This window comes from Microtus oregoni, unplaced genomic scaffold (assembly GCF_018167655.1).
Source record: "Microtus oregoni isolate MIOR12 unplaced genomic scaffold, Mior012 000046F_ref0000063, whole genome shotgun sequence".
In the NCBI taxonomy this organism is placed as follows: domain Eukaryota; kingdom Metazoa; phylum Chordata; class Mammalia; order Rodentia; family Cricetidae; genus Microtus; species Microtus oregoni.
The window spans coordinates 144,943-169,311 of NW_024543220.1; the positions used below are offsets into that span (position 1 = coordinate 144,943).

Consider the following 24,369-nt stretch of genomic DNA (forward strand, 5'->3'; position numbering starts at 1 on the left):
GCCTGAGTCAAGAACTAAAAAACAACACCTGGGAGGGTGCTGTGTTAGCTAGCAGGCTACCCACTTGAGTCGGGGGCAAAATAGCCCCACGTTGGGCGCCAAAATGTAGCAGCGTAAGCGAATGCAGACAGATTGTAAATATATATATATATATATATATATATATATATATATATATATATCTTTAATGGAGACTTAGAGAACCACCGTTCCCGTGGAGAAGCAGCGGCTGGGAGCCATGCTCGCCAAATTTATGGGCAAACATTAGCCCGAGGCGAACACGCCCCCTTAGGGGCGGGACTTATCCCTACACCTTTTGAAATGATAACATTGATTTTTCAGAAATTAAAAAGTTAAAAGCACTTAACAGAATCTACTTTATTAAACAGAAAAACTGTAGAATGTGTGGAATTTTAAAGAAGAGTTATTAGGATCAGAGATTTGGGGAAGCTTCTTGAAGAAACAAGTTTATAATGGGGAAAATAAAATGTAGAGCTGAAGTTTTGCAACTTACAACTTGAATGTCTGTTAATTACAATACCTGGAATAAACTTGTGGAAAATTATAAGAAGCAAATTATTCATTAATTTTTAAGGAAACTCTTTTAGTCATTTGAAATCAGTGAACAAAACATTTTATTTTGTTTTATTAACTTATTTATAAAGAGAAGTACCACCACCAGCAGCCAATGTTGGATCATTTGGTGTTGGACGCAGTAGTACTTCATTAAGTGTAATGTGAGGATGGATCTTGAGACTAGCAGAGGTGCTGGAGAATTGTTTCCTATTCCTTGTGTTTCTATTGTGTTTTTTTCTCTAGTCACTTTGTACTGGTTAGGAGACTAGGGTTATGGTAATTGTTAGCCATGGTATGATTTCCCTTGGATTGACGTTTACAATGGCAGGTAGTTGGGAGTTTCTTTTTGGGCTTGTTTGCTTTTTTTAATGCCATGCCTGGTACCATGTCAAAGCAGATATTTAGTCATGGTGGTATGTAAAGAGTAAACAGATGACTGGTTTCTAGAATTCAAAGACTCTATTTTGTAATTCCAGAAATGTGCCACTACGTGAAATTGTAATATTACTACAATTCTGTTCCTTCATCCTGTCTCTTCCCTTCCTCCCTTCACCCTATTTTTAAGTTTCATTTTTATTTAATGGGTATTTTGTCTGCATGCCCAAAAAGCCACTGTCCCATCTCTCCGGCTCCAGACTCAATAGATGATACTTGGTACCATACCCAGCATTGCTTCCCTCTCTTTGGATCCAGTATAAATGCATTCTCATGAGAAACATTTTTTGGGGGGTCACGAGATGGCTCAGTGACAATATGTGAGTCAGTCGATCCAGGATTGGTGGAAGGAGAGAATCCCATGTGTGATTCTCTACCCTCCACATACATACCATGGCAAGTGGTCTTTTTCTGGCTTCCTCATTGCAAAAAGCCTCTCATGTAGTATATTGGTATTATTAAGACTTGTAGTTGTTTTTCATAGTCTTTCTTTTGGTTCATTTTTCTGAGAGATGGTCTCATGTATGAGGCCAGGCTAATCTTGTATTTGCTGTGTCAATACTTCTGGCTTTGAACTTCCAATGCTCCTGCCTCTATCTTACAGAGTACTGATAATACAGGTCTGTACTACTGCATCCAGTTCATGGAGAGCTAAGGGATTAAACCTGGAACTTTGTGTGTAACAGATAAGTACTTAGCAACCAAGTTAACTCCCCAGCCCCAATTGTCTTGATTTATATTTTGAAGGTCCATTAAATGAACATATGAACTATAGGACATAACATATACTCTGAAGAGAACTGTGATACTGATGAAATTTTATAATACATGTTTTCAGTGAAATGTCTTCTTTTTTTTCCTAGAGAATGGATCTTGGAGAATGCCTGAAAGTCCATGACCTGGCTCTAAGAGCAGATTATGAAATTGCATCCAAAGAACAGGACTTTTTCTTTGAACTTGATGTATGTGATTTTGCTTTCATGTTACATTGTCTCTTGCAGTAAAAATATTTTGAACATGAATTAATGTCTCTTAGAAGGAAAGACTTAGGAAGATATCTTTGTAATTAGATGTAAATAGATGAATAAGGTACTGCCTCCCTCCACCCCCTATGTGCTCAAACCAGCCTCAAGTTTACAGTGATCTAATTGCCTCTCCCTCCCAAGTGCTAGGATTAGATATGTGCTACCATGCCTAGGTTAAAAAGATACTTTTTTTTTTTTAAAAAAAGAAAATTAGTTTATTTTTCCCAACAAAAGTAAAAATGTTTAAGAAAATATTCGTTTCATCAAATCTAAGCCACCCATTTTTGTTGTATTCAAAGTCTTTGTAATGAAGTCATCTACTGAATTTTTCCATTATTAGTTACTTTTACTGTATTAATAGATCATTAACTAGATGTCTCCAGTTCTGGGATGAAATTCAGAGCCCTATTCACAGTAGGCAAGCACTGTATATTGCCAGGCTACACCTGCAGCCTTGGGACCATATTTTTAGTGTAAAATATAAAAGAAATAGAAAATACTGCTTAGGCATCAGAGGTACCAATGTGATTTAATATAGTTGTTATATAGAAGCATTTCATGTATAAAAATAGAAAAATTTGAGGCTAAAGAGATGGCAGAGAACCCAAGTACACAACTTCCATCACTCAACATTTTGGCTCTCAAAGGATAATTCCAGTTTTAGGAGATCTAATGCGCTCTTCCTGATGTTTGCAGATACAATGTGTACACATGGTTCACATAGATACATGCAGGCAGAGCACTCATATGAAATAAATAGTTTAAAAAATAAAAATAAACTAAATTATATAAGATGTTTTAAAGAACACAACACCTTTCAAACTTTTTGCATTTTTATGAAATACATGCACATAAGACAAAATAATACATTAGGTAATTTTATTTAGTTGAAAATAGCAGTAAATAGATAATTGTGACTTTTTTGAACATTTAAGAACTTTTTCTTATGGATATGAGAATTATCTATAGAATATATTTAATACTGTCTGGGCATAATAAACAAGAGATTGTTTGCTGTTGAACGTTGTGGTTGGATAATGAGGTTATTTTCAGTCTTTCTGCATTACTGGTGAAAATTATAGCTGAGCCAAAATGTAATTTTATAGATAATGCTTAATTGCTCATTGTGACAGTATCAGCTATTTATTTTTGAGTAATACATTAGACTTTTCTTGGGTGGGCTACACAGTGTTGTTATACTGTCTAAATACTGCTTATAATACCAGTTTGAAAGATCTTTTCTGTTTTGACCCAAAAATAATTCTCACCTATGGTTTCGTCTCTGCTATATATTTTTAAGTTTTAGATTTATTTTATGTGTATGAATGCTGTGCTTGCGTGAGTGTGCCAGGCACATACATGTTATCTCTGGAGGCCAGAAGAGACAGCATCAGGTCTTCTGGGATTGGAGTTCCAGATAGCTGTGAGACACATGTGAATGTTGGGAACTAAACCGAGGTCTTCTACAAGAAAAGCAAGTGCTCTTGACTGCTGACCAGTCTCTCCCAGCCCCCATGAGTGATTCTTTTTGTATACTTAAATCCTTTGTACATCTTGGATTTATTTTGCTGTAAGAAACAGGTAGCTGGGGCTGGAGAGATGGCTCAGAGGTCAAGAGCACACTGCTCTTCCAGAGGTCCTGAGTTCAATTCCCAACAACCATTTGGTGGCTCACAGCCATCTGTAATGAGATCTGGTGCCCTCTTCTGACCAGCAAGCATACATACATACCTACAGAACAGTGTATAATAAATAAATAAATAAATCTTTTTTTTTTTTTTTTTTTTCGAGACAGGGTTTCTCTGTGGCTTTGGAGCCTGTCCTGGAACTAGCTCTTGTAGATCAGGCTGGTCTCGAACTCACAGAGATCCGCCTGCCTCTGCCTCCCGAGTGCTGGGATTAAAGGCATGCGCCACCACCGCCCGGCTTATCTTTTTTTTTTTTTTTTTTTATAAAAAAGAAGAAAAACATTAATTAAAAAAAACAAACAGGTAGCCAAAATACCTCCTTCATAGAACCAACAGTATTTCTTGATAAGGTCATTGTTATTTTCACTACTTTAGGATACTATATTTGACTTTACGAAATGAAAGTAGATTTTTGCTATGATTTAAAAGGTGATAGTCACTCTGCCTGTGTTATTTTGTTGGAGTTCTTATTTGGCCAGTTAAATTCAGTGCGTGCAGAATAAATTTCTATTGTTATTTGATGTATGTACTAATCTCTTTTCTTTTGCTATGATAAAATCACCAGGATCAAGGTAACTAATTTGGATGTGAAGTTCATCATCATAGTGGCAGGGTGGCGTAGGGTAGAGGTGGCAAAGCGGGCTGGCATCAAGTGAGCTTATATCTTAAAAGACAAGCAGGAGGCAGAGAGAACTAACTAAGAATGGCCTTTGAAACCTCAACGCCTGACCCTAGTGGCATACTTCTTCCAACAAGGCCACACTTCTTAAACCTTTATGACCAGGATTACCAACTGGGGTCTGAGTCTTCAAGTGCTTGAGAATATGTAGGATATCTCTTCAAACCACCACAGTTGAACATTTAATTTTCTTCCTTTCATTTTTGGAGAAATGAGTTTTGTAGCACTAATTGTCCTGTAATTCTGTAGACCTGTCTGGACTTAAACTTGGAGGTCTGCATGCCTTTGTCTTCCAAGTGCTGTGATTAAAGGTTTGCGCCAGTATGCCTTGCTTTAAAGTTTACTTTTATTACTATTTAGCTATAAATATTAAATATACCTCAAACTAAATACAACTTTGTTAGATTTTTTCTGGTGTAGGCATTGTTAAATTTCTTAATGGTGCATTTCATCTTTACTGTAAAAATTTGAAAACTGCAGAATACAGGCAGTTATCTAAATATTGAGAAATAACTCTTGTTGACATTATAATGGTCTTACATGGTGTGTGTGGGATGTGTGCATGCCTGTCATCAAAGATTAGCTTTCAGGAGTTGGTTCTTTCCTATCGTGTATCCTGGAGATAGAACTCGGGTCATTAGGCTTAGTAGCAATCGAGTCATATTTATGACTCAACCATTTCTCTTTGGTTGGTTGTATTTTTGAGATACGATCTTGGCTGTATTGCTTTGGTTGACTTGACACATGCTATGTCACTTAAACTGTTCTTGAGCTTGTTATTCTGCTCCAGTCTTCCAAGTACTGAGATTACAGGGGTTCACTGCTATATTATTACTGGGTGTTTGTTTTTTGTTGTTGCTTTGTTTTTTGTTTTTTTAATATTTATTTATTTATATGATATTCTGTCTGTGTGTATGTCTGCAGGCCAGAAGAGGGCATCAGATCTCATTACAGATGGTTGTAAGCCACCATGTGGTTGCTGGGAATTGAACTCAGGACCTTTGGAAGAGCAGGCAATGCTCTTAACCACTGAGCCATCTTTCCAACCCGTTGCTTTGTTTTTTGAGACAGGGTTTCTCTCTGTAGCTCTGGCTGCCCTGCAACTCACTCTGTAGACCAGGCTGGTCGCAAACTCAGAGATCTGCCTGCCTTTGCCTCCACCTCCCTGATGATGGGATTAAAGATGTATGCTTCCTCTATGATAACATTTTTAAGAATGGAATTATTTTTATTGTTCTGAGGTTTTATTTTTAAAAGGTTCTTTTCTCCAGACTTTATATTTAATTAATTTTTATTTATTTATTTATTTTTTAATGTGCGTGGTTGTGTTGACTGCATGAATGTCTGTGTACCATCTCTGGGTACCATGTGTGTGTTCAGTGCCCCCAGAGGCCAGAAAAAGGTATCAGATCCTCTTAGAACTGGAGCTATTAGCTGCCATATAAGTGCTGAGAATTGAACCATGGTCCTCTGGAAGAACAGTTAGTGCTCTTAACCACTGAGCCATCTCTCCAGCCAACTTAATTCATTTTTTATAATTACTAGAAATCCAGGGCCTCACACATTCTAGCCATATGTTCTATTACTAACAATTCTTCAACTTTGTGTTTTTCTTGTTTTAGGGTTGGGCTGCAGAGAGGAGTATAGCAGATTCAACCCAGTGCTTTCTACATAATAGGAAAGCACTTCTGTGCTTAGGGCTTCATTCCTTACCAAAAATACAGTGTTTAGTAAAAATATTTCTGGATAACATTGACTTTGTGGCAGTAATTGTTTTGTATTAAATTTTCTAGGCCATGGATCATCTGCAGTCCTTCATTGCAGATTGTGATCGAAGAACTGAAGTGTCTAAGAAAAGATTAGCAGAAACTCAAGAAGAGATAAGTGCTGAAGTGGCAGCAAAGGTAAGAATTTTAGTCATTTCATTAGTTCAAAGTAGGCTTGTTTTTGTTTGTTTGTTTTATTTTGTTTTTGTTATTATTGTTCGAGATGCCTTTTTTGCCTAGGCTGTTCTGGTGCTCACTTTGTAGACCAGACTAGCTTCAAACTCATAGAGACCTGCCTGCTTCTGCCTTTGCCTCCCAAATGCTGGGATTATAGAGTATAGTTTTAATTTTAAAATATGTATTTAATTTTAATTTTATTCACTCCATTTTTAAAAAATTTTCCCTCTTGTATATTTGAGACAGGGTCTCACTGTGTAGTCTGTGGCTGACTAGGAACTTACTATATGGCCAGGCTGCTCTTTAACTCAGAAATCTACCTGCCTCTGCCTCTGAGTGCTAGGGTTAATAAAGGCATATGCCACCATGCTAGGCTCATTCCAACTTTTTGGTTTTTCAGTAATTTAGATAGTAAACTTAAATAGGGAATTCTCTGGAATTGTTTTTACTTACTCAAATGCTAACTAATATAGCAATCATATAACAAAGTAACACTGATAATTATGTTTTATTCAGAATTGCCAGTCATACATGCATTCATTTGTATGTGATAAATATATGTATAGTTCCTTCCTTCCTTCTTTCATTTATTTAGTTTTTGAGAGGATTTTTCTGTAGTCCCAGCTTTCCTGTAACTAGCTCTGTATACCATGCTGGCCTTGAACTCACAGAGAACTTCCTGTCTTTGCTTTTTTAGGTTTTGTGTATACAGTGTTCAGCCTACTTGTATACCTGCAGGCCAGAAGAGAGCATCTCATTCATTACATATGGTTGTGAGCCACAATGTGGTTGCTGGGAATTGAACTCAGGACTTTTGGAAGAGCAATCAGTGCTCTTAACCGCTGAGCCATCTCTCCAGCTTCATGAGTGAATCAGAACCCCTGAAACTGGAGTTAAATTGTGAATCACTTGATAGGGATGCAGGGTGCTGAACCTGGGTTCTCTAAGTGTTGAAAGAGTTCTTAACCACTGAACTATCTATCCAGTTTCTTGATTCTTTTGTTATTAAAACACATAAGCTTTTGTAGCTACCTCCACAGTTTAAGATACTGAGGTAGCAATAAAAATAATTTTATGGCTGAGGTCATCACGATATGAGAAACATTGTAGCAATATTAGAAAGGTTGAGAACTACTGATATAAGGGATCATGTATCTCATGCTTAAGCTGTCTACCAGTGGTTAGGTTCTACGAACCTGTATTGGTTATAACCTCGAACCATAGTGACTCAAACTGTGTAATAGATCAATTAGAGTAAACTTGATTGCACAGTACTCTTGTCTTAGCAGTCATGTCCTGGCACATGTTTTATAGTCAGCTGGAGGCTGCTGAGATATTCTTTGAGAGCTAAACTAATCATTTTCTTTTAGTAGTTGCAGAGGCAGAAGCATCATACTCACTTATGCCGTGATTTTCAAGCCTTTTCTTAGGACATGCTTGTTCTCCATTGCTACAGTAAAAGCAAATGTACGAGTATGTTTAGAATCAAAGTACAATTGTGGGTGCATATGTAAGGAGGATTGAAGATCTTTGGTTAAATTATCAGTGTTAATTTAAAGAAAACATCACTTTGATAAAGAATAGTCATAAAAGAGTTGGGACCCTTGAAGAAAGGAATGTCTTCTTGGATTTTGGACACTTTAAGAAGTAAATATTATTGAAATACTACTTTGTTAAGATCGAATGTTTCTATTAAGTTAAACTTTTATTTATAAGTGTGGTGTTGTACTTGCGCTATATCATGAGTCCGAAATACATTGTTTTGCTCCTTTCAATTTTTTTTAATGTTATGGTTCTTTTGTGTATGTATGTGTGTGTGTTTTGCTTGTGAGTATGTCTGTGCATCATACACGGGCCTATGGAGGTGCCTGTGGAGGTCAAAATAAGGCATTGGGTTTCCTGGAACTGAAGTTATAAATGGTTGCTAGCTGCAATGTGGGTGCTGGGAATTAAACTCAGGTTCTCTAGAAGAGCAGCCAGTGATCTTAACTGCCGAGTCATCTTTTCAACCCTTCATTCTGTTTTTCTTTATTTTTTTTTAAAGATTTATTTATTTATTATGTATACAGTATTGTTAGTATCCTGTATCTATGCCTGCAGGTCAGAAGAGAGCATCTCATTCATTACATATGGTTGTGAGCCACCATGTGCTTGCTGGGAATTGAACTCAGGACCTTTGGAAGAGCAAGCAGTGCTCTTAACCACTGAGCCATCTCTTCATTCATGATATTCTCTTTTGTTTTTTCCAGGCTGAACGTGTTCATGAGTTAAATGAAGAAATAGGTAAATTGTTGGCCAAAGTGGAACAACTAGGAGCTGAAGGAAATGTGGAAGAATCTCAGAAAGTCATGGATGAAGTGGAGAAAGCACGAGCAAAGAAAAGAGAAGCAGAGGTAAAATTTGTTTGTTTGTTTGGGGGAGGGGGGTTGGTTCTGTTTTGAGATAAAGTGTTACTGTGAGACCCAGCCATCTTAGAAAGAGTTAAGTTCTTAATAGTGGTAAAATGTTAGTTTCTGTACTTCTTACAGAACATATATTTAACTGGAAATTATTCAAAATTTTATTAAAGGAAATTAAAACAATTCAGAAATGTTTAATTGCTATTATAATATTGGGTTCTGTTTTAAAGTAGCTTTTGGAAAATTGGAGCCATTGCTATGTTGAAATTTATAACTCAAATGTAACCAAACCAATTACCCACATAAAACAAACACACCTTTAGACAATGTGCTACCTACCCTTTTCCTCAGTAGTTTTACTTACCTAACAGTATCATCTGCTTTTACCTTGGGGGGCCTTCTCTGGTTCATATTTTATATAGGTAAAAATTCTAGCATCATGTAAACAAATTCTGTTGTGAATTGGTATACCCCCTGATATGTAGAAACTCAAATATATTTTGTGGAGATTGTGGAATAGTCTTTTTCAGTAGTTTCTATTGAACTTACAAACTGATGACATTTAGACTGCTTCATGATGATCTCTGTCTTTTCAACTCTGGGCAGTAAGCTTTTTTTTTTTTTTAATTCTTAAATCTCAAATTTAAAATATTTTCATGCTTAGAAGTGCAGAGTTGCAGATAAAGTGATTCACACCTGCAATCCCAACAGTTGAAAAGCAGAGTAAGAGGATCATAGATTTGTAACCAACCTATCTATTGAGACCCCATCTTGAAATAAAGAAAAAGATGGCAAGATCTGTTGTGACAAGATTAAAAATGAAGCCCTATCATTCAAACTAATGTTGGGTACATACTGTTTTTACTTCTGTTCTGTTCTTGTACTCTGGTTCTTCATACCAGTGTGGAAAAACAGCAAAAGGAAGCAATTTTAGTAAGTTCTTTAGCATATTACATATCTGAATGTAAGGATTTAGTACAGGAAGGAGGATAAAAGGAAGAAGTCATCATTGTTCCTTATAGCACCTGTATAACACCCATATCATATGATGACCCTCAGACATTAAAGAAAATATTATCTGGAGGAAGAGAAAGGCCTATGACATTGAATGCACGTTAGTTATTTTCACATAATTCCTCTTTCTTGGAGTTTAACCTGGAGCTTCATGCAAGCAGGCAGGGTAAGCACTCAACCATTGAGCTTATATTCACACCCCGCTTTTTTTTTTTTTTTTTGATTTTTTTCAAGACAGGGTTTCTCTGTGTAGCCCTAGTTTTAGAACTGGGAGATTTGCCTGCCTCTGCGTTCCAAGTGCTGGGATTAAAGATGTGTGACCCCACTGTGTTTTATCCCCTTTTAAAATTTCCTTTTGAGACAGAACAGGACCTTGAAGCTGCTCAGTGTAGCCTTGAACTTATGATTTCCCCTGTCTTCATAGTTTGTGTAATTTCTGATGATAATAGCAATTCTCCATTGGGAAGTGTTTTCCTTTTGTGATTAGTTAAGTAACTTATTTATACTTTGAAATTACCCCCCCCCTTAAAAAGTCTTAATTGTTTAATATATATGAGTGTTTTGCTTATATGTATATATATATATATATGTACTTTGTACATATGCTCATAGGCTGGAAGAAGGCAGTATACACTTTAGGGTTGGAGTTATGATAGTTGTAAGCTGCAATTTGACTACTAAGCATAGAACTGAACGGAGTAAGTAGCCAGTGCTCTTAACCACTAAGCCATCCTTTATAATATTTTTAAATTTATAGGTTATATTATCCATTGATGATTCGTGTGTGTGTGTGCGCCTGTGTGTACATAAATACATATTCTCACATGTGGGTCCATGTTCATGTATATACATATGTGAAAAACAGAGGATAACCCCAGGATCTGTCTGCCTTTATTTTGAGACATAGTCTCTCAATGGCTTGAAATTTGCCTGGTAGGTAACCTGACTAGCCAGCCACTCAGTTCTAGAGATCTATCCACTTGTCTTTAATCTCCTCGTTATTGAGATTACAAGCACACACCACCATGCTGTCATTTAGAGGAAAGGGCTTGTGTGGCGTGTAGGTGAGCAGACAACTTCTAAGAATCAGTTTTTTTCTTCCACCTTGGGTTTTCTTTTACAATGTGGGTCTTAGGAATTGTACTTCAGTGATCACGCTTAACAACAAGTGTCTTTACCCCCTAATCTATTTTTTCAGCTTTGCCTGGCAGCTTTTTGTTTTTTTAACTTTGGTTACAGGGATCAAACTCAGGTCTTAAGGCTTGTAAATTAAGCACTTAAAATTGAGTTCTTAGCCCCTTTATTGGAGATTTCTTCTTTGATCTTTTAATTCTCTTTTAAAGAACTCTGTACATTTTTATCCAGCTATTTTTATCAGTATTATTCTAGCTAAAGCTACTTAGGATTGGAAAATGTTCTTAACTGCCATAAACAAAAAAACAGAATCATCTTAGTAAACGAAAGGAGGATAGTGGATTGGCAAATTTACCGGTATGTATTGTTCATTGATGAACACCATGTCAGTGTTTGGCAACAACTCATCAGAATCCTGATGAATATTAACCTTTCATCTGTTGACTTGGGGAGGGGGAGTGAAGGATAGATGAATTTTTGATCTTCAACAGAGCTCTCAACGACTTTGAAAACATTTTGTGTGTATACATTATATTTTCTTACAGAACTTTTAAGGACATTTGTGTGATCATTGTTTTTCTTATTTTATTTAGGAAGTTTATCGGAATTCTATGCCAGCTTCCAGTTTCCAGCAGCAGAAACTTCGAGTCTGTGAAGTTTGTTCCGCATATTTAGGTCTTCATGATAATGACAGGCGACTTGCTGATCATTTTGGGGGTAAACTGCACCTGGGATTTATTGAAATAAGAGAGAAACTCGAAGAATTAAAGGTACATTGCATAAATTAATATTGCTTACTTTATCCTGGTTAACCTAGTTCTTTTACTCTGTATCTGTTTTCTTTTGGTTTCATTGACTAGGTCTTTGCTGTGTAGCTCTGGTTCATCTTGAACTACTGACAGTTCTCTTATCTCAGCCTCCCTAGTATTGTAATTACAGTTAGTTTTTGAATAGTACTGTGCTGAGAAAAAGAAGGTCATGTAGATGTGATTTTAAAAAAAAAAAGATTTTATGTGTACATTGTTCTGTCTGATTGTTTGCCTGCGTGCCAGAAGAAGACATTGGATCTTATTGTAGATGGTATTGAGCCACCATGTGGTTGTTGGGAATTGAACTCAGGACCTTTGGAAGAGCAGGCAGTGCTCTTAACCACTGAGCCATCTCTCCAGCCCTTGTTTTTTTTTTTCAATGTTAACTAAGGAATGATGGGGGACGGACTAAACTCAATGGTAGCATCCTTGCCTTTCATGCTTGGAAAAAGACAAATCATGATGAAATAAAGTTTTAACATGTTTTTCACAATTCTGGAAAGCTAACTTAGGCTAATAATTGTACATGACAAAATTTTAAATTGGGTTAGTTGTATTATATGAGAAACCAGATAGAGTTTAAAGTAAGCATAATTAAGGATTTGTCCAGTAAATTTACAACTGGTTTTTAAATTATTCATTTTAAAGAGAGTTGTAGCTGAGAAGCAGGAGAAAAGAAACCAGGAACGTCTGAAACGAAGAGAAGAGAGGGAGAGAGAAGAACGGGAAAAACTGAGGAGGTATGTTTGGGTCAGAAATAGTACATGTGTTTGAAACTCAGTCTCTAGCCTAAAGGGTATATGACTTGAAGGTGCTATTAAACTGGTTCTGGGCATAGAAATTTAGAAATTTTTGCCTTTAAAGAATGTTGTTACCATGCAAGCTGGGCATGCTATTACTCAATCCCAGAAGGTGGAAAGTGGAAGACAAAAACCAGTTCCCAAAAGTTGTCCTCTGACCTCTAAGAGCATGCCATGGCATACGTGTCACATGGGGGTGTGCAAAATAAATTAAAATTAATAATTAAAAACAAAACAATTAGAAATATTAAGTGGTGTGAATATAGAATGAGGCAGTCAAACACATTTATCAAAGGTTTAGAAAAAAGTCAGAAACATAGTGGGGCTGGACTGCGGTTGATGCACACCTTTAATCCCAGTACTTGCGGGGGGCGGGCGGATAGGCAGGTGATCTCTGAGTTTGAGACGAACCTGTTCTACATAGTGAGTTCTAGGACAGCCAAGGCTACACAGAGGTACACTATCTCAGAATATAAAAATAAAAGCAAAACAAAATTACCTTGCAAGACCATTTGAATAGGAATGATACAGATTCAGTAGCTTGTATTTATCTAAAATGTTTTAACCAGAAATGTTTCAAAATTTGGAGTGTCTGAATTGGGGTATATATGAGTAGACAAACCTCACCTGTTTAGCATCTCTAATTTAAAATCTGAAATGATCCAGAAATTCTAGTATTTGAGTGTCATGTCTGAATTTCACATTTTCCTGCTAGGGGTGTTCAGCCTTTATAGTTCTTAGCTAGTCAACTGAGCTAATATGATTTCCTTCAAGATTGTAGAAAAGCAAATAAGGAATGTTTCATGTCTTTAGGGTGAATGAGTTACAGTAAAACCTCTTGCTACCCATTGATTATTTTTTCCCCCTATACTGGGCTAGATTTGTACCTTCTTAGCACAGAACTGTGGCCTTTCCTTATTTTGGTGGTGATGGTGGTCTTGGGACTTGAGCCCAGGCGTGGTATATGCTAGGCAAGCACTCTAATATACCACCTTTTATACTTTTTGAAGAAGGATTTAGGAGATTTTGGGGTTTTGTTGTTGTTGGTTTTTTTTTTTTTATGTTAAACTATTACTGTTTTCTCAGTTGTAGGAGCCGTAAGTTATTATTTTGTTTTGTTTTGTTTTGGTTTTTGTCTTTTGTATTGTTTTTTCAAGACAGGGTTTCTCTGTATAGTCCTAGCTGTCCTGGAACTTGCTCTGTCTTCCCCTTCACCACCACGTCCAGTGGAGCCATAAATTATAAAAATTCATTAACTTGATATAGCAAGTCTGCTTATATTAACTCATTAATTAGTAAATTTAGTATTTTCATATTTAGAGTGTTTGAACATCCTTTTAGTCATTGTTGCCCATTAACATGTTCATAACTTTAAGCATTTTATAATAGACTGTCATACCACAAAGAAATTTACCCTTTCATTACCATGTACATTGCTCGTGTACATGGTGGGCATACATGTGTACCCTGCTTAGGTGGAGGTCAGGACTTTTCACCATGAGAGCCAAACTCAGGCCACCAGGCTTTTATGGCAATGCCTTTTCACTAAGCCATTTCATTGACTTGCTGGTAGTCTTTTTATTTTAAGAATAGACCAGAACAATGCTATGTTGTTGTCATCTGTTTTGAGAAATCTTTTGTCTCTTGCTCTTTTTCTTACTGCCTCACCCCTTCCCCATTTCTAATTCCCTGTGTTTTACATTTAACAAATTTTATTTCAGGACTTCTTTGTTTTTAGTGTATGCTGAGGTTGTACTCCCTTATCTCCCCAGTTTTTTCTGTTAATGGGGATGTGTCAGTATCTTTATGTATGTGTGTGTTATGTGTGTGTGTGCGCGCGCCTGCGCCGCGGCAGGGGATTGATGGGCGGGGGATGTGAAAGTCCGAGGACTGTTTTTTGGAATTGGTTCTTTTTTCACCTTATTAAGGCAGGTCTCTTGCTTCTGCGTTTTTATCTGCTGTTTTACTTTTATTATAGTGACACGGTCTCTGTATCCCTAGCTGTCCTGAACCTCTGTAGAATAGGCTAGCCTCGAACTTACAGAGATCCGCCTGTCTCTTAAAAGCATGCGTACCACCATATCTAGCTTACTTGATTGTTGATTCTAGGTCTTGTGTAACCCGGGCCAACTTCTTGAGTGCGTAGATTTCAAGTACTTTGTCACTATGCTTAATCCTAGGCTGTTTTTTCTAGAGATATTGTTCAGAATTGCATTATTTAGAATAGTGTAGATAAGCATTATATATAGTGTAGAGTAGTATAGATAAGCATTTTACATAGTGTTGGAATTCACAATTTAAGATTCGACTGATATAGTCAAATGACCTCATTTTTTGTTGTTTGTTTGAGAAAGGGTTTCTCTGTGTAGTCCTGACTGTCTGCCAACTTACTCTGTACACCAGGCTGGCTTCAAATTTACAGAGATCCTCCTGCCTCTGCCTTCAAAGTGTGGGATTAAAGGCATGTGCCACCAACATGCAATTACCTCACATTTTTTATAGGATTGTAGTATTTGTAGATGGTGAGAAAGTTGGTCACTTATTACCTCTCTTTTTTTTTTTTTAATTTCAAAATATATCCCCATCGAAGAAATATTTAGCTAGGCATGGTGGTGCATGCTTGCAATCCCAGGACAAAGGAATCTAAAGTAGAAAGGACCTGCAGCCTTGCTGCTAGTTTAGGCTATGTAGAGTTTGGTTATATAGTGGGTCTTCATTCAAAAAAAAAAAAAAAAAAAGAAAAGAAAGAAACAACAAAGCAGGTTGGGTGGTTCATATCTATAATCTTAGCATTCAGTAGAATACCTATTTCAAAGCCAACCCGGCCTGCTGCAAAGTTGAAACAGTTTTTTTAAATGCTGTGGAATTGAGGAAGTACTTTAAATACGTTCATAAGACAGAGTTATAAAATAGTATAACATTATACAAGCTGGTTTTTAATTGCTCCTAATATAATCATTTACTAAAAATAAAAATGTATGTCACTTACTAGCTATTTATATGCCAGGCTATGTGTTTAGAATTTGCCTTCGTTTATCTAATCTGTGTTAGTTAGGTTCAAACTGCTGTTTGGAGATTCTTGAGGAAACAGTTTAAAAGGAGAAAGATTTGTTTTGCTTGTAGACTCAGAAGTTTGAGCACCTAGTTTGCTCGCTCCATTGTTGTGGGCCTGTCATTAAGGCCCACACCATAGAGACTGAAAGACACAAAGGGTCATGATAGAGAAAAGCTACTTACTGCAAGGTAGGCAAGCACAGTAAGCTGACATGAGAGATTCAGACTTAAGATGCTCCCTTCAAAGAACCTACTCCTTTGAACTAGGTCTCATATACTGGTTTCTATAACAACAGAACCATCAAATTAAGAATCTTTTATCTGGGACTGGAGATATGGCTAAGGATGCTTGCTGCTATTTCAAAAAACTGAGTTCAGTTCCCAACAGCCACATTGAGTAGTTCACAACTGCTTGTGACTCCCAACTCCATGGGATCCAACACCTTCTGTCTTTAGATTTTATATCCATTGATTTGGGTAAAGAGCCCTTATGATTGAGTTGGCCTTTGATGATTAGATATACCAGTTGGTGACTAGATCATTAGCACATTAACTTTTGAGGGACATTGCATAGCCAGTAACATTTATATTGCTATTCCTGTCTTTCAAATGATAGATTAAACCAAAGGAGGATATATAACTTTCTCCTAGTTGCACAGACAGAGCATGGATAGAATCATAGTTAATATAGCTCAAAGCATACTTTAAAATATGCTTGCTGTTATTTATACATTCACACTACAAAATAAACCCTGCAGTGTTAGAAACTAGAATTGTTTATTGAGTGCTAACACTGCTGGGAAATGTCAAGGGTTGTTATATAAAGTGATAATCTGGTGTTGGATCATTTGGAAGGTAGAGAGATGGTTTGCTGGTTTAAATATATTTAAACTCACATATTTCCATTTCTGGGGATCCAGCCTCTTCTGATCTCAGACATGCACATGGGTTACATACATACATGCAGACAAATACGCACTTTTTTTTAAAAATGGAGGAATATAATCATTTTGGGATTGGAAAGATGCTTAGTGATTAACAACATGCACTTCTCTTCCAGGGGACCTGAGTCCAGTTGCCAGTATACACGTTGGGCAGTTAACAATTTCCTGTGACTCAGGCGCCACAATATCCAATGCTTCTAGCTCCTGAGTCATGCATAACCAGGCTTACATGTACACATACACACTTAAAAATATTATTTTCTGGGCTGGAGAGATGATGGCCCTGCAGTTAAGAGTTAAGAACACTGACTGTTCTTCCAGAGGCCTGGAATTCAATTCCCAGCAACCACATGGTGGCCCACACCGTCTATAATGGGATATAGCGACCTCTGTTGAGCAGAGGACTATGCAGGCAGAGCACTCAATATACATAAATAAAAATAAATTATTTTCTTTTTTAAGGAATATATATGTTCCCAGAAGACAAAAGCACAGTGATAGTGTGAACGCTATAGAAAAATAGGTGTGTGTGTGTGTGTGTGTACTTTTTTAAAATTATTTGTTTGTTTCTGTTGTTCTAGTATAGGAAACAGTTTCTGGAGAATTGCTTTTGTGATAAGCACACAGTTTCAGTCTCCAGAAGAATATTCTTTTATAAGTCAAGTGTCTATCTAGTTGAAGGAACTGCTGTGACAAGGTAGAGAATTCTATAAAGTTGTTTTTTTGTTCTTTTTGCTGGGGGTAGACTCCAGTGCATAAGTACATGCTTTGCTTTTATAGAAGTAAATGTCAGAGGCCAGGCTGTGGTGGCACACGCCTTTAATCCCAGCACTCAGGAGGCAGAGGTGGGTGAACCCCTGTGAGTTCAAGAGCTAGTTCCAGGACAGGCTCCAAAGCTACAGAGAAACCCTGTCTCGAGCTCCCCCTCCCCACCCCCCCCGCCCAAAAAAAAAAAAAGAAGTAAATGTCAGAACTCAAGGAAAATATCATTTACAAGTACAATGTACCAGTTTAAAAATTTATATAGTCACTTTTCTAAAAGTAGATATTCTTTTTTTAGGTCCCGCTCACATAGCAAGAATCCCAAAAGGTATGTACCATAGAAGATGGATAAAATAGTGAAGCTGTATTTTTCAAATGTATGTTCTTTGGATTATGTATCTCTTAAATTTGAATGACAGTAAATTATTATTGACTGAGCTGGGCAGTGGTGGAACACACCTTTAATCCCAGCACTTGGTAGTCAAACCCTGTCTTGAAAAAAAGAAAAGAAGTTATTACTGACTTATTCTTTTATAGTTCAGGTTTGAGCTGTTTCTTTAAAAATCTTTTGGAAGTTCAGAAAATATATGATAGGATTTTTTAAAATTTTATTTTATATACATTGCTGTTTTGCCTGCTTGTATGTCTGGGTGAGAGTGTCAGATCCTGGAGTTAGAGGCAGTTGTGAATGTCCACGTGGTTGCTGGGGTTGAACCAGGGTCCTCTGGAATTTCAGCCATTGCTCTTTGCTGCTGAGCCATCTTTCTAGCCCAGAATTCATTCATTCATTCATTTCTTTCATAGCAGGGTTTTTCTATAACTATCCCAAGTCCTGGAACTAGCTCTTGTAGACCAGGCTGGCCTCAAACTCACAGAAATCCACCTACCTTTGCCTTCTGAGTACTGGGATTAAAGGCGTGCATTGCTACTGCCCGGCAGAATTTTTTTAAAAGACAGTTTGAAAAAAATAAATCAATTTGAGTGGTCCATTTGAGAAACAATAGCCTTAACATACCTATTGGGAATACAAATAGGCTAGCCAGCTGGGGATTTTGTTGTTGTTATTGTGTGGGTTTTCTTTCGTTTCGGTTTTTGAGACTGTATCCATGTTGACTCCAGTTTGTCTTCTGGAACTGTTAGTAAGGATTACAGGCATGTGTCAACATACTTGTTTTTTCCAGGCAGGGTCTTGTGTGAATTAATTATCTTTCTACTTAGTGATAAGATTACAGCTGTGTACAACCACATTTGACACTATATCCTTAGTGGGTGTCTGTGTATGTCGTCCAGTGTGCCCTGAGAAAGTTGTTTATATTTGTTTTCACATTAATACCATTTGTTTTCACAGTAATACTTCCCCCAGTCAGTTTCTGTAAGCACCACTTAGAGCTTCTTGGTTTGAATGATAAAATACTTGATCTTCATATTTGTTAAACCCTAATTTTGCTCTTTCCTCACTTCATTGTAGCCAAGCAGGTTTTGTCAGCCTTCGACATGTTCAACTTGCTCTCATTCCAGAACTTTATACCCGGATGGTCTTCTCTATGCTGACGGATTTGCTTCCCTTTTTTCAATCTTTGCTCAAATGCCGTTCTGTCAGAAAATCCTCCTATGCCTGCTTTATGTAAACTCTTTTTTTTTTTTGGTTTTTCGAGACAGGGTTTCTCTGTGGCTTTGGAGCCTGTCCTGGAACTCGCTCTGTAGACCAGGCTGGCCTTGAACTCACAGAGATCCGCCTGCCTCTGCCTCCCGAGTGCTGGGATTAAAGGCGTGCGCCACCATCGCCCGGCTTTATGTAAACTCTTACTACCCATATCTGTTTGCTTATTTCTTTACTAGAGGTAGATCTCTAGAGACTTATTTCTTAGACTGTGAACTCTAAGTAAATAATAAGTAATAAGTTCAGGGACTTATTTTACTGTTCTTTTTTCTCTTGTAACTAAAAAGGTGCAATGGGCTAGGTACTTAGCAAATATATTGTCATGAATAATTATTATCTAGACATTTTTAAAAGTTGCATTAAATTGGACTGGGTAGTGATGGTGCACGCCTTTAATCCCAGCACTTGAGAGGCGGAGGTAGATGGATCTCTGTGAGTTCGAGGTCATCCTGGTCTACAAATGAAGTTCCAGGACAGCCAGATCTTTCTCATGAAAGATCAACTTATTTACCTATGTATCTGTCATGAGAGGTCTGTCTGTCTGTCTGTCTATCTAGAGAAACTTATACAAAGAATCCCTGTCACAACCAACAAACATGCATAATAAATAAAAAATTCATTTAAAAACAAACTATCACAATTATTACACTTTTGAAGTTATGAGAAAATACTTTTTGTTTTTGTTTTTTGTTTGTTTGTTTTTCAAAACAGGGTTTCTCTGTAGCTTTGATGCCTGTCCTTGGAACTAGCTCTTTTTAGACCAGGCTGGCCTCGAACTCACAGAGATCCGCCTGCCTCTGCCTCCCAAGTGCTGGTGCCACCCAGCTGAGAAAATACATTCTTATGGTAATTTGAAACTTTCTTTTTCAAATTAGTAGCTATAGTATCCTAACCTGTCCATGAATTTACTATCTTCCCACTTCCTCCCCCTGAATGCCGGGATCACAAATAAGCATCACCGTGTCATCAGTTTTGTCGCTCTGAAAGAAGTGAAACAGTATGCTTTTTATCTTTTTGCTTTCCTTCACATATTTCTGTTCTTTTAATGCTGTCTCCATCCTCATCTCTGTCTGTCTGTCTGTCTGTCTGTCTCTCTCTCTCTCTCACTCTCACACACACACACACACACGAGCTTTGGAAAAATGCTTAAATTCTGTTTGAATTTTAGCTTATTATAGGCATTCAAAACTTTAGTGGTCAAATTGTAATTTAAGTACGGAATGATTTATCCTTAAGTATTCTTTATCATTCTCTTTATATGCATCAGATATATATTTTTTTTCTTTTTTTGTGGGGGGTTAGTTTTTTGGTGTTGGTTTTTGTTATTATTTCTGAGTATATGCTGTGTGTGTAGAGGGGTGCCCTTGAAAGACAGAACATTAGGTTCCCTGGAACTAGAATTATAAGTGATTGTTTGCCACCTCATAAACATGTTGGGAATTAGACTTATATTGTAGAAGAGCAGCATGCATTCTTAGCTTATTGAGCCATCTTTCCTAGACCCCTAAATTTCTTAAGTGTGCTCAGAATTAAAAAAAAAAAAAGAAATTTCAAAAACTTGGCATGAAGTGGGAATACTTATTGTTGCCTTCATTTTTCATTCATATTCCTGAGGTAACTTTTTTAAAAAAAAATTTGCCAAGCAGTGGTGGCATATACCACCTCTAATCCCAGCACTCGGGAGGCAGGGGCAGGTGGATATCTGTGAGTTCGAGGCCTAGTCTACAGAGCTAGTGCCAGGACAGGCTTCAAAGCTGTACAGAGAAACCCTGTCTTTGGTTGGGGCGGGGGGAGTTATTTATGTTTGCATGTGGGTTTTTTGTTTGTTTTGTTTTTAGGTATGAATGCTCTGCATGTATGCCTGAATATCTGAAGAGGGCATCAGATTCCATTATAGATGGTTGTGAGCCACCATATAGTTGCTGGGAATTAAACTTAAGAACTTTGGAAGAACAGTTGTATTCTTAACAATTGAGCCATCTCTCTAGCCTCATACATCTTATTTAGAGTCTCACTATGTGTATGTAGCTCTGGCTGGCCTCAAAACTCAGTGTGCCACCACAACTTCCCCTGATTAATCTTTTTATTACTATTTTTGTTGCGTATGTGTTTTTGCCCGTGTATCTGTGAGTCTATGTGTATATGTATGTTTGGTGTGATTTCCTGAAGAGAGCTTTGGTATTGTCCTCTCTAACCCCTGTCTGAATCTGGGGTTTGTGTTTTCTCAGCTAGGGTGTAAACTAACAAGTCTCAACAGCCCTCCTGCCCTTTGTTTTCTGCTGAGGTTACAGGTGTGTGCTGAAATCTACACTCTAGTATTCATGGTTGTGCAGCAAGCACTTTTATCAACTTAGCTTTTTTTTTCCTGTCTAATAGTGGGGGTGGGTCCTTTTAGCTCCTTGGATGTTAGCAACGTCTGTACCACTGAGCTACAATTGTAGTGAGTCTATTACTGTCCTGCCTGCCAGCTTCCAAATAATCACATGGAGAATCCTTAATAGTTATGAAACCTCAGCTGGTAGCTTAGGGTTGTTTTTAGCTAGCTCTTATGAGGCTTGTCCACTTCATCCTGCTTCCTCTGTGTCTCCTCGTCTCTGCCCTTCTTTTCAGTGTCCTCTGTGCCTGGAAACCCAAGATATTGACCATTCATCTTTTTATTAAACCATCTTCACAGTATATGAAGAGATTATTCTGCAACACTACCCCCTTTTTGTCTAAAAAGGAAAGATTTTAACTCTATCACAATAAAAACTATATACAATATGAACAATTATCAGGTAGGAATTATACTCACAATGTCCAATTCATTTGTATTTGGCAAAGTTGGAGAGAGTACTGAATTATCTATCCTATTTTAGCCCAAAGTCTCATAACTAAGCCATTTTATGTTATAACTTTTATTACCACTGTTAAAAAAATTTTAGATCTTAAAAAATCTTTTTAGATAAACAACTTAAGCTTTTGTTTTTCAGCCTATATATTTTGCATCTCTTTAGTAAGTTTTCCTCTTTAATTTAATGATAGTGAAAACTGCCTTGTCTTCAGCTCCATCCGATACCCAAGAAGGATAAAATTTTACTTGAGTAAACCAGAAGTGCAGAGCAAACAACTTCCAAAACTATAGAAATGGCAGGGACATCTGACTGTCTGGACAGTCACCCTAATGTTCCTCTGTAATGCTGGGGCATTTATCTTTGGCCACAGGACTAGAATATATGACAGACATTGTTATAAAGCAGGAATTTTGAAGGACTGTCTTACCTTGTCTTGACAAAGTTTGGTATTTGCTTTCTATTTTGTCCTGTTTGTCCAGTTTGAACAGCATACTGTCAGCAATCGAGGCAAGGGCAGTTTCTTACTCAAATGTCTAGCTTTTGTCACAAAACAAACTCCTTATGGAGCTTCTTTGATGCCCTTCATCCTTTTATGAAGAATTGGTTCTGCCAGGAACAAACATGTCTCATTGTCATATAAAGTCTTATGTTATTAAAACAGGTCTTTGAAATGTTTGAAGACCATCTGTTTAAAATATATCTTTGTTTGACTTTGAAAACATACCAGGAATGACTATAAATCATGATTATTACAGATGACTAACTGCTAACCTATATTTTTTAATATCCTAAATAACTTTGAAATATCAAAACTTTACATAACCTTTTTAAAAGAGCTGCATAGGTAAAATACCTTAAATAATAGTAGACATTATATATATACACAGTATAACAAAAAGACCTTAAATTTATATCATATACAAAAATCCATACTAATATAAAATATTTGAGGCCAGTGGTTGTTTAAAAGTAGATTCAAAGGTGCTGGAGAGATGGCTCAGTGGTTAAGAGCATTGACTACTCTTCCAGAGGTCCTGAGTTCAATTCCCAGCAACCATATAGTGGTTCACAACCATCAGTAATATGATCTGGTGCCAACTTCTGTCTTCAGGGACACATGCAGGCAGACCATTGTATACATAATGAATAAATAAGTTTTTTAAAAAAGTAGATTCAAAAATCCACCTTTTTATCTCATCTTTTCTATATTATATCCCCCCTTTTTTCTTTATTGCATTCCTAGTTAACTGACATAAATTTATACAGTATGCATTGACTTCTGGCAATTAGTGTTCTAGGTTTTATTTTGAAATCCTAGTTATTAGTCATTAACATACTAGCAATGTGTTGCCATTGAACATATAATTTATTTAGAATAGAATTGCCATCAAGTACAGCTACTGAAGAATAACTTCTCAGTCCTGGCAAGATAGCTCAACCTGAGTTCAATTCCTGGGACTCTTATTGTGGAAAGAGTCTCCCCAAAGCTTGTCCTCTGACCTACACCTCATATCCTGTGATATGCTCATTGGCACACACATCCCTTTGTTTCTTTGTTTTTTGTTTTTTCCATGTAGTTCTGGCTGTCCTGGAACTCACGCTGTAGAGGAGGCTGGCCTCAAACTCAGACATCTGCCTGCCTCTGCCTCCCAAGTGCTGGGATTAAATGCGTGTACCATCACTACCTGGCCACACAAGACCTTTTTTTTTTTTTTTTTTTTTTTTTTAAATAAGAATGAGCTTTGGGCTGGAGAGATGGCTCAGTGGTTAAGAGCATTGCCTGCTCTTCCAGAGGTCCTGAGTTCAATTCCCAGCAACCACATGGTGGTTCACAACCATCTGTATTAAGATCTGGTGCCCTCTTCTGGCCTGCAGGCATACATGCAGACAGAATATTGTATATGTAATAAATAAATATTTTCTTAAAAAAAGAATTAGCTTCTTTTTGAAGAAAAATTTAAGTGTGAAATAAGAATTGTAGCACTAACAATGAATGAAGTAAATTATTTTCTTGTAGATCTAGATCCAGAGAGCATCGTAGACACCGATCTCGCTCCATGTCACGAGAACGCAAGAGGAGGACTCGATCCAAGTCTCGAGAGAAACGACATCGCCACAGGTCCCGTTCCAGTAGCCGCAGCCGCAGCCGCAGCCACCAGAGAAGTCGGCACAGTTCTAGAGATAGGAGCAGAGAGCGATCCAAGAGGAGGTACTGAAGTGCCGATCAGAGGATGCGGAGCTACCTTTAAGTTTTAGCCTTTTAAGTTTACTTATGTTACTTATGCTTAGATTATTGGTTTGAAACTTGCACCTGGTGTTGATATGTACCCAATTGTAGGTGTATACATTTTTTTCTGATTGTATGAGTAGTTCATGCAGAGTAATGTGTGAGCCAGAGTAAGAAATTGGAGCCAGTATGTGCAGAGGTTATTGCTTTTCTTTACTTGGGATGTTGGGAGTTGGGAGGGGTGCTGATAAAAACAAAAACTATTTTACAGGCAAATAATTTTAGGTACTAATACTCATGAGGTTGTGGGGATTTTTGTTTTCCAATGTGTATTAACAAATTAGGGACTCTGAGGTCCTTTCATTAAAAGAATTATTTAGTTCTGT

At 37.2% G+C, this 24,369-nt stretch overlaps 1 protein-coding gene across 6 annotated transcripts in view; it reads left to right on the plus strand.

Moving 5' to 3' along the window:
* Positions 1–24,369, plus strand: part of LOC121435597 (putative RNA-binding protein Luc7-like 2) — a 58,448-nt gene that overhangs the window by 29,083 nt on the left and 4,996 nt on the right. For 4 of the 6 annotated variants that reach the window (XM_041635050.1, XM_041635053.1, XM_041635051.1 and 1 more), the window contains 7 exons: positions 1,875–1,973; positions 6,197–6,307; positions 8,596–8,739; positions 11,487–11,663; positions 12,351–12,442; positions 17,561–17,590; positions 23,774–23,965. In XM_041635050.1, coding sequence (XP_041490984.1) covers positions 1,875–1,973; positions 6,197–6,307; positions 8,596–8,739; positions 11,487–11,663; positions 12,351–12,442; positions 17,561–17,590; positions 23,774–23,965 — 845 coding nt within the window. The remainder of the gene's footprint in view (positions 1–1,874; positions 1,974–6,196; positions 6,308–8,595; positions 8,740–11,486; positions 11,664–12,350; positions 12,443–17,560; positions 17,591–23,773; positions 23,966–24,369) is intronic. The other 2 variants (XM_041635052.1, XM_041635049.1) reach the window with 1 other exon arrangement.